Source organism: Rhinichthys klamathensis, unplaced genomic scaffold (genome assembly GCF_029890125.1).
Source record: "Rhinichthys klamathensis goyatoka isolate OS25496 unplaced genomic scaffold, OSU_Roscu_1.1 h1tg000996l_1, whole genome shotgun sequence".
Lineage (NCBI taxonomy): Eukaryota > Metazoa > Chordata > Actinopteri > Cypriniformes > Leuciscidae > Rhinichthys > Rhinichthys klamathensis.
This window is the reverse complement of record NW_026607294.1, coordinates 22,501-33,392: the sequence shown is the minus strand read 5'-3', so window position 1 is coordinate 33,392 and position 10,892 is coordinate 22,501. Positions and strand designations below refer to the sequence as shown.

The 10,892-nt window shown below is 45.8% G+C and overlaps 1 protein-coding gene across 1 annotated transcript in view; it reads right to left on the bottom strand.

Moving 5' to 3' along the window:
* Window positions 1-1,094: 1,094 nt before the first annotated feature.
* Window positions 1,095-10,892, bottom strand: part of ahrra (aryl-hydrocarbon receptor repressor a) — a 15,108-nt gene continuing 5,310 nt past the window's right edge. Inside the window, exons 4-6 of the mRNA XM_056244508.1 lie at window positions 5,786-5,919; window positions 2,796-3,001; window positions 1,095-2,078 (exon numbers count right to left, since the gene is read on the bottom strand). Coding sequence (XP_056100483.1) covers window positions 1,247-2,078; window positions 2,796-3,001; window positions 5,786-5,919 — 1,172 coding nt within the window. The 3' untranslated portion in view covers window positions 1,095-1,246. The remainder of the gene's footprint in view (window positions 2,079-2,795; window positions 3,002-5,785; window positions 5,920-10,892) is intronic.

The following is a 10,892-nucleotide window of genomic DNA, read 5'->3' as shown; positions in this document are numbered from 1 at the left end:
CCTGGGACTAGATTAAGCCTGGGACTAGATTAAGCCTGGGACTAGATTAAGCCTGGGACTAGATTAAGCCTGGGTCTAGATTAAGCCTGGGACTAGATTAAGCCTGGGACTAGATTAAGCCTGGGACTAGATTAAGCCTGGGTCTAGATTAAGCCTGGGTCTCGATTAAGCCTGGGACTAGATTAAGCCTGGGACTAGATTAAGCCTGGGACCATTATCAATGCTGAAGTGAATTTAACATTAAAATGTTTAAGAGCCTAAATATTTGACATTATTATTGAATATTTGTGTTGCTGATCTGCTTCAACATATTAGCCGGGTGGTTTTCACCTCTTGGCTATTTTATGAGATAGAAGAATATTTCTGTCTAAACATGGAGTCAAATAAGCCGATATCCGAAAACAAACTTCAGATGAAATCCTTCAGTTTTTATACTTCAATACTTCATAAACATGCAGACGAAATGCTTTAATAAAACAAGTGTTTGAATAACAATGATTGTAATAATCTAATAAACTCAATAACCCTTGAAATGATTCTGTCTTCAATATAACTGTCGCTCTCATATGTTTATTATTTTAATTGTTGTTTTAATTCTCATTTTTATGTTAGTAATTTTATCCTTGTCCAGAAATATTAGCCTGACTATATAAAAACTGCAAAGAAGAAGATATAATGACAGCTCAGCGAACTCAAACCGCTGAGCGCCGACAGACACGGTTCCCTTATCCAGGGCTTTTGTCCAGTAGAAATATCCAAACATCCCTGAATCACTGAAGATATTAAGTCTTGTTTTCTGACATACGGATCAAAATGAAGCGCGTTTGTGCTTAATACAATAACAAATATCTGCCAGAGTCCGAAAAATAATCTTAATTCAAAAAGAAAACAAGTTAGGGTTAGGTTTTTATAAAACCGTTTTATAAAAGCAATAAGCCCCTTGAAGCCGTGATGTACAGTGCGTTAGGAACAGCTGAGGGGTTTAGCTCCGCGTCGAGCCGAACTACGCCCTGCTCCTAACGCACTGTAAATCACGGCTCCGCGCGGATGCTCTGTTCTGACTCCACTGGCAGATTTTTGTTCTTGTTTTAAGCACAAACTCACTTAATCTTGATACAGTTTTCATTAAACAAGACTTAACATCTTCAGGCATTGTGCTTCTCCAGTAAATGAATCGTGATGTAAGAATGTTTAGCCGTGTGTGCTGGAAGCGAGCGCTGGTGGGCTGGACCCAGTTCCAGAAGCGCTACTGCATGAAGGCGTACGGGTCGGCCTTGTTAGCGCCGCTCATCACGCCGTTGCTCATCGCGTTCCAGTGCGGAGGATCCGCCGGCTCCTGCTTGATGCCCTGAAGGAGCCCGGGCCCTTTGCACTCGTAGGCCGCCTTATAGTCGTGCTGCACGAACCCTCTGTAGACGTCAGCGCAGGCGTCGCCGTGTGTGTTCAGCGGCCCGTGTGTGTGCAGCGAGTCTCTGTTCAGCACACACTTCAGAGGCCGGGCCGGGCCGCCGTAAGCGCTGGGATACGGGCTCCCGTACGGCGTTCCCTTCATGCGCTGACAGGAGAACACCTCGCCATACACACACTCTGCTTTCATCGGCACGCTCTCGAAGCCGCACGCGTATCGCCCGAACACGTCACAGCCGTTCTCCGAGTCCGAGTCCTGCTCCACCTTAATGGGCGGCTCCGGCACCAGGTGTGTGTCGAAGCCCTCGCCGGGGCCGGCGTAGCAGAAGCTCTCGCTCTTGATGGCGTCCGGGTCGTAGTCGCTGTGCGAGACGCTCCCGTACGTCTTCGGCACGAACGCCTCGGCCCTGGTGCTGTAGTATCCGGGGCCCGGGCGATACGGTTTCCCGTAGTGTGTGTGCTTCCTCGCGGCGAGCTCGAGCCCGTGACCCAGGCGGGCCGAGGAGCTTCTCACGGGCCACACGCCACAGTCCAGGTTCTGGAGCTTCGGGACACTCGACACAGACTTGCAGAAGTTCAGAGGCTCGTCCGGCCCGTACTGAGCGTCAATCCGGCACTTCACGTCTGAGGAGGGGATCGTGTGTGTCCGTCTGAGAGGATCGTCTCTGTCACTGCCGGAGACACACACACACACACACACACACACACAGAGAGGGATGAATCAGCACTAACCACAACCATAAACCTCTTGAGTTATCAGGCTGAAAATGTCCGACTATCTGCGAGCGATTTGAGGATTCAGTGCAACTGGGGGATTTAGCAGGACAAATAAAGATGCACTTCCGTCTAAATGGCTGAAAAGAAACAAACGTAAAGCTCTAAAGTCCTGAACCCTGAAGAGTCGATGTGGACGGACCTGAAAAGAGAAGATCCTGCTAATCTGTCAGTGGCGAATCACATCGGTAAAGGAAAATGCGTCAAGTTCCTCAATCACATTCATGGGTGAAATTGTTCCGTCAAAGCTCCATCATTCATGCATTTGTGCAATATAACATTTGGTCCCAAAATATAGTAATTATAACAACTATTATGTTCTCCAAATTGTAGGCAATCTCATTAAGGGCACGTGTCTAGGTCAAGTCAGCTTTATTTCTATAGCGCTTCACAGTGATAAACGGGAAAATAACACAAATTCATCAATTATGAGACATTACATTTCATCTGTAAAGCAGCTCTACAGAAGACGACAGATTCATCGAGTTCAGTTCAGCAGGATCAGGGTTTGCACTGTAGCTAAACTTCAAAAGGTGATTAAAAAGTGAGTTTCTGCAGCATTAACAGTAACAGTGACCGTTTCTGCAAGCCAGAGGGAAAGGGAAGAGTCTCACTTGTGCTCTAGCGAGGAGAGAACAGGGTTCTTGTGTTTGCCCTTCACCAGGCCGGTCTTCACCCTCAGCTCGGCGCTGGAGGGCCCGAGGGGCCCGAGGGGCACGGCCACACAGAACAGCCCCAGCTGAGGGGGGAGACTCGCCCCCGACCCCGTCCTCCTCCGCTGGCCCTGCAGGAACTTCAGGCTGCCCTGGAACTGCATCGTCTGCAAGCACACACGACTCAGATCTGAGCACAGGTTATGAGCAGTACACACACACACACACACACACACACACACACACTATAGGCGGAGAGCAGAGACAGTGGTAATGCTGTGGATGGGGAGGATCAGGAGGCCATGACTGATAAGGCCCGATGGAGGGAATGTGGCCAGTTACACCCCGACTCTCTACAAGAAGTGCCATGGGGATTTAATGACCACAGAGACTCTCTCTCTCTTCCCAAGCACAGTGGTATGGAGCTAATAATATGACAAAATGATTTGAATTTGAATTTGTGTAAATTTGAATTATTTGCAAGTGTAATCTAACAAAATTGAATTTTAGGTGGTAGTTTAAATAGTTCTAAATTTGATTTTTTTAAACGAATATTGAACATTTGAAATTTAACAAATTGAAAGGTTTTTATGGCTGAATTTTATAGACATGTATTTTCAAACAGCTAGTTTTTTTGTTCTGAATTCAAATACTGCAAATATTCAGTTTAAAAAAATACAGATTCAAGTTTTCAAGATGAAGAAATTCGGAACTTCAAATTCAGTTTTCTAAAATTCATCTCAAAAATTCAAACTCAAAAATTCAGGACTTACAGAAGTAGGTCACATGTCATCCACAGGGAAGAGTAGATGATCTCAGAAAAGTCGAACAGAGCATTTTTGTCCATTAGGGACTGCAGAAGGTTTCTTAAACATGAATGATTTTGTGTTTGTTAGGTAGCGTTCTCATCACGTGAGACATTTGATAGTCCCTGGCCGTGAACAGCAGCATAAGTTAAAATATTTCACCTGAAATGTTAGATGGCGGCAAAGACTGTCTTTATTACTGAGTCAGTCATCAATCAGTAGAGAACACTTTAATATTGAAGGACAATTGCATTAGGTAGGTAGGCTTATTGTAAGACATTTAATGGCTAATTCACACTCGTACCTTATGCTTACTACATGTACGACGCAGTCTAGACCAGACGCGAGCGGAGCGACGCGACCCGTGAAATCCCCAACAGCACACGGATTCCCCATCCTATTTGTGACCATTGCAACAGTCGCTTCAAGCACTGTGTTGCGTGGCGCCGCGCCGCTCGCGTCCTGTTTGTGTAGGTGATGACACGGTGGCATTCTAATCAATTTTACACAAAAATATACTTTAAAACAAACACCAGAGACTGCTTAGACAAATGTCTCACGTGATGAGAACGCTACCTAACAAACACAAAATCATTCATGTTTAAGAAACCTTCTGCAGTCCCTAATGGACCAAAATGCTCTGTTCGACTTTTCTGAGATCATCTACTCTTCCCTGTGGATGACATGTGACCTACTTTCTGTAAGACCTGAATTTTTGAGTTTGAATTTTTGAGATTGAATTTTAGAAAACTGAATTTGAAGTTCCGAATTTCTTCATCTTGAAAACTTGAATCTGTATTTTTTTAAACTGAATATTTGTAGTATTTGAATTCAGAACAAAAAAAACTAGCTGTTTGAAAATACATGTCTATAAAATTCAGCCATAAAAACCTTTCAATTTGTTAAATTTCAAATGTTCAATATTCGTTAAAAAAAATCAAATTCAGAACTATTTAAACTACCACCTAAAATTCAATTTTGTTAGATTACACTTGCAAATAATTCAAATTTACACAATTCAAATTCAAATCATTTTGTCATATTATTAGCTCCATACAGTGGGTGCTTCTCAATATCCCTCCTCGTCTCCTCGCTCCTCGCTCCTCCATCCTATGACCCGGAAACCAATCGAGCTCAGCCATCTTGAAGGACATCTCAATTCTCTAATTGCACCGCGAGGATCGAGGAGTGAGGAGGCTTCCAGAGGAGCTATGAGCGAGGATACACAGGTGTACCCTTTACGGAAGAGTTTTATCGACTAAACATGACGCACGTATCAATTCTCCTCCCCCTTCACATCTGTCACAATCATTTGAATTTATACTTTACTTTTGTAGTTTACATAAACCACACAACTCACATATTTCAACAAGGTTTCTTGCTTTATTATTATTTATTATGAATTTCTTAAATAAATAAACTTTAACAACATAAGGGCAGATCCTTTGAGCGCTGCTGATGACGCAGTGAAGTGACGCGCGAGTGATCAAGTATTCCAATGTATAAAAAAGCTTTCATTCAATTCCTCCGTCCTCATTTTTTTTCCTTGCAGCCTTCCCTCGCATCCTGCAGGGGGTGGAGCTGAGACGCGAGGAAAGGAAGCGAGGAAAGGAAACGAGGATGCACAAATAAGAAATGAGAAGCACCCAGTGTTTCAGTATAGTGTCTCCATCACTATACTGGGGTGTTAGGACCCACACAGACCACAGCGCCCCCTACTGGCCTCACTAACACCTCCTCCAGCAGCAACCTGGTTTTCCCAGGAGTCTCCCATCGAGGTACTGACCAGCCTCAACCCTGCTTATCTTCAGTGGGAACCCAGTCCTGGGCTACAGGGTGATGTGGCTGTGGTAACGTCTTCTGAGATAAACTACATCTGTCTAACTACAACCTTCTTATGAATCAACCCTGTTTATGTGCAGCAAACACTCCTAAAGGACACAAAGCCAAATCACACGCGGAGACTCGAGATCTGCAGCCAAAACATCAACATGGTTTGGATTTTTTTCTCTCAGTGGAATAATTTAAGGAAAAATCTCATGGAAAACAATCTATAAGAAGTCCCTGTTCAGTCGAGGGTTATGATCACATGTGAGTCACACAAAGTCATTTATCTGTGGCCTCTAAACTGAAGGAATCTCTCACCAGAAATCCAGACGTGCTGTCCAGTAAGCAGCGAACTCGCAGGATAAAACATCGGTTCAGGAAGCAGGAGAACTCTGGAGCAACGCCACCCGCCTCCACGGACTCAAACAACGAGCTGACCACAAAATCTTCACCTACAAGACAAACATGAGCGGCCGAACATCAGCACTGCAGGCTTGAGTCCAGCTCCAGTCATTTACACACACGTGTGGTGCGTGTGAGGCCAGTTCAGCGTGTGATGTGTATAGCGTGTGATGCGTGTTTAGCGTGTGAAGCGTTTAGCGGTTGAGGCGTGTGATATGTGTAAAGCGTGTGATGCGTGTGATGCGTGTTTAGCGTGTGATGCGTGTTTAGCGTGTGATTCGTGTGAGGCGTGTGATATGTGTAAAGCGTGTGATGCGTGTGATGCGTGTTTAGCGTGTGATTCGTGTGATGCGTGTTTAGCGTGTGAAGCGTGTGATGCGTGTGATATGTGTGATTCGCGTGATGCGTATGATTCGTGTGATGCGTATGATTCGTGTGATGCGTGTGATATGTGTGAAGCGTGTGATTCGTGTGAGGCGTGTGAAGCGTGTGATATGCGTGAAGCGTGTGATGCGTGTGATATGTGTGAAGCGTGTGATATGTGTAAAGCGTGTGATGCGTGTGATGCGTGTTTAGCGCATGAAGCGTGTGATGTGTGTGATTCGCGTGATGCGTATGATTCGTGTGAGGCGTGTGATATGTGTAAAGCGTGTGATGCGTGTGATGCGTGTGATGCGTGTTTAACGTGTGAACCGTGTGATGCGTGTTTAGCGTGTGAAGCGTGTGATGCGTGTGATATGTGTGATTCGCGTGATGCGTATGATTCGTGTGATGCGTATGATTCGTGTGATGCATGTGATATGTGTGAAGCGTGTGATTCGTGTGAGGCGTGTGAAGCGTGTGATATGCGTGAAGCGTGTGATGCGTGTGATATGTGTGAAGCGTGTGATATGTGTAAAGCGTGTGATGCGTGTGATGCGTGTTTAGCGCATGAAGCGTGTGATGTGTGTGATTCGCGTGATGCGTATGATCCGTGTGAGGCGTGTGATATGTGTAAAGCGTGTGATGCGTGTGATGCGTGTGATGCGTGTGATGCGTGTTTAGCGTGTGAAGCGTGTGATATGTGTAAAGCGTGTGAAGCGTGTGATGTGTAAAGCGTGTGATGCGTGTGATGCGTGTTTAGCGTGTGAAGCGTGTGATATGTGTAAAGCGTGTGATGCGTGTTTAGCGTGTGAAGCGTGTGATATGTGTAAAGCGTGTGATGCGTGTGATGCGTGTTTAGCGTGTGATATGTGTAAAGCGTGTGAAGCGTGTGATGCGTGTGAGGCGTGTGATATGTGTAAAGCGTGTGATGCGTGTGAAGCGTGTGATGCGTGTGAGGCGTGTGATATGTGTAAAGCGTGTGATGCGTGTGAAGCGTGTGATGCGTGTTTAGCGTGTGAAGCGTGTGATGCGTGTGATGTGTGATTCGTGTGATGCGTGTGATATGTGTAAAGCGTGTGAGGCGTGTGAAGCGTGTGATATGCGTGAAGCGTGTGAAGCATGTGATATGCGTGAAGCGTGTGATGCGTGTGATATGTGTGAAGTGCGTGATGCGTGTGAAGTGCGTGAAGCGTGTTTAGCGGTTGAGGCGTGTGATATGTGTAAAGCGTGTGATGCGTATTTAGCGTGTGATATGTGTGAAGTGTGTGATTCGTGTGAGGCGTGTGATATGTGTAAAGCGTGTGATGCGTATTTAGCGTGTGATATGTGTGAAGTGTGTGATTCGTGTGAGGCGTGTGATATGTGTAAAGCGTGTTTAGCGTGTGATGCGTGTGATATGTGTGATTCGCGTGATGCGTATGATTCGTGTGAGGCGTGTGATATGTGTGAAGTGTGTTTAGCGTGTGAAGCGCGTTTAGCGTGTGATATGTGTGAAGCGTGTGATTCGTGTGAGGCGTGTGATATGTGTAAAGCGTGTTTAGCGTGTTAAGCGTGTGAAGCGTGTGATGCGTGTGATATGTGTGATTCGCGTGATGCGTATGATTCGTGTGAGGCGTGTGATATGTGTAAAGTGTGTTTAGCGTGTGAAGCGTGTGATGCGAGTGATATGTGTGATTCGCGTGATGCGTATGATTCGTGTGAGGCGTGTGATATGTGTGAAGTGTGTTTAGCGTGTGAAGCGTGTTTAGCGTGTGATATGTGTAAAGCGTGTGATGCGTATTTAGCGTGTGATATGTGTGAAGCGTGTGATGCGTATTTAGCGTGTGATATGTGTGAAGCGTGTTTAGCGTGTGATTCGCGTGATGCGTATGATTCGTGTGAGGCGTGTGATATGTGTAAAGCGTGTTTAGCGTGTGAAGCGTGTGATGCGAGTGATATGTGTGATTTGCGTGATGCGTATGATTCGTGTGAGGCGTGTGATATGTGTGAAGTGTGTTTAGCGTGTGAAGCGTGTTTAGCGTGTGATATGTGTAAAGCGTGTGATGCGTATTTAGCGTGTGATATGTGTGAAGCGTGTGATTCGTGTGAGGCGTGTGATATGTGTAAAGCGTGTTTAGCATGTGAAGCGCGTGATGCGTGTGATATGTGTGATTCGCGTGATGCGTATGATTCGTGTGAGGCGTGTGATATGTGTAAAGCGTGTTTAGCGTGTGAAGCGTGTGATATGTGTGATTCGCGTGATGCGTATGATTCGTGTGAGGCGTGTGATATGTGTGAAGTGTGTTTAGCGTGTGAAGCGTGTGATATGTGTGAAGTGTGTTTAGCGTGTGAAGCGTGTGATGCGAGTGATATGTGTGATTCGCGTGATGCGTATGATTCGTGTGAGGCGTGTGATATGTGTAAAGTGTGTTTAGCGTGTGAAGCGTGTGATGCAAGTGATATGTGTGATTCGCGTGATGCGTATGATTCGTGTGAGGCGTGTGATATGTGTGAAGTGTGTTTAGCGTGTGAAGCGTGTTTAGCGTGTGATATGTGTAAAGCGTGTGATGCGTATTTAGCGTGTGATATGTGTGAAGCGTGTTTAGCGTGTGATTCGTGTGATGCGTATGATTCGTGTGAGGCGTGTGATATGTGTAAAGCGTGTTTAGCGTGTGAAGCGTGTGATGCGAGTGATATGTGTGATTCGCGTGATGCGTATGATTCGTGTGAGGCGTGTGATATGTGTGAAGTGTGTTTAGCGTGTGAGGCGTGTGATATGTGTGAAGTGTGTTTAGCGTGTGAAGCGTGTTTAGCGTGTGATATGTGTAAAGCGTGTGATGCGTATTTAGCGTGTGATATGTGTGAAGCGTGTGATTCGTGTGAGGCGTGTGATGCGTGTGATATGTGTGATTCGCGTGATGCGTATGATTCGTGTGAGGCGTGTGATATGTGTAAAGCGTGTTTAGCGTGTGAAGCGTGTGATATGTGTGATTCGCGTGATGCGTATGATTCGTGTGAGGCGTGTGATATGTGTGAAGTGTGTTTAGCGTGTGAAGCGTGTTTAGCGTGTGATATGTGTAAAGCGTGTGATGCGTATTTAGCGTGTGATATGTGTGAAGCGTGTTTAGCGTGTGATTCGCGTGATGCGTATGATTCGTGTGAGGCGTGTGATATGTGTAAAGCGTGTTTAGCGTGTGAAGCGTGTGATGCGAGTGATATGTGTGATTCGCGTGATGCGTATGATTCGTGTGAGGCGTGTGATATGTGTGAAGTGTGTTTAGTGTGTGATGCGTATTTAGCGTGTGATATGTGTGAAGCGTGTGATTCGTGTGAGGCGTGTGATATGTGTAAAGCGTGTTTAGCGTGTGAAGCGTGTGATGCGTGTGATATGTGTGATTCGCGTGATGCGTATGATTCGTGTGAGGCGTGTGATATGTGTAAAGCGTGTTTAGCGTGTGAAGCGTGTGATGCGAGTGATATGTGTGATTCGCGTGATGCGTATGATTCGTGTGAGGCGTGTGATATGTGTGAAGTGTGTTTAGCGTGTGAAGCGTGTTTAGCGTGTGATATGTGTAAAGCGTGTGATGCGTATTTAGCGTGTGATATGTGTGAAGCGTGTGATTCGTGTGAGGCGTGTGATGCGTGTGATATGTGTGATTCGCGTGATGCGTATGATTCGTGTGAGGCGTGTGATATGTGTAAAGCGTGTTTAGCGTGTGAAGCGTGTGATATGTGTGATTCGCGTGATGCGTATGATTCGTGTGAGGCGTGTGATATGTGTGAAGTGTGTTTAGCGTGTGAAGCGTGTTTAGCGTGTGATATGTGTAAAGCGTGTGATGCGTATTTAGCGTGTGATATGTGTGAAGCGTGTTTAGCGTGTGATTCGCGTGATGCGTATGATTCGTGTGAGGCGTGTGATATGTGTAAAGCGTGTTTAGCGTGTGAAGCGTGTGATGCGAGTGATATGTGTGATTCGCGTGATGCGTATGATTCGTGTGAGGCGTGTGATATGTGTGAAGTGTGTTTAGCGTGTGATGCGTATTTAGCGTGTGATATGTGTGAAGCGTGTGATTCGTGTGAGGCGTGTGATATGTGTAAAGAGTGTTTAGCGTGTGAAGCGTGTGATGCGTGTGATATGTGTGATTCGCGTGATGCGTATGATTCGTGTGAGGCGTGTGATATGTGTAAAGCGTGTTTAGCGTGTGAAGCGTGTGATGCGAGTGATATGTGTGAAGCGTGTTTAGCGTGTGAAGCGTGTGATGCGAGTGATATGTGTGATTCGCGTGATGCGTATGATTCGTGTGATGCGAGTGATATGTGTAAAGCGTGTTTAGCGTGTGAAGCGTGTGATGCGAGTGATATGTGTGATTCGCGTGATGCGTATGATTCGTGTGAGGCGTGTGATATGTGTGAAGTGTGTTTAGCGTGTGAAGCGTGTTTAGCGTGTTTAGCGTGTGATATGTGTAAAGCGTGTGATGCGTATTTAGCGTGTGATATGTGTGAAGCGTGTTTAGCGCGTATGATTCGTGTGAGGCGTGTGATATGTGTAAAGCGTGTTTAGCGTGTGAAGCGTGTGATGCGAGTGATATGTGTGATTCGCGTGATGCGTATGATTCGTGTGAGGCGTGTGATATGTGTGAAGTGTGTTTAGTGTGTGATGCGTATTTAGCGTGTGATATGT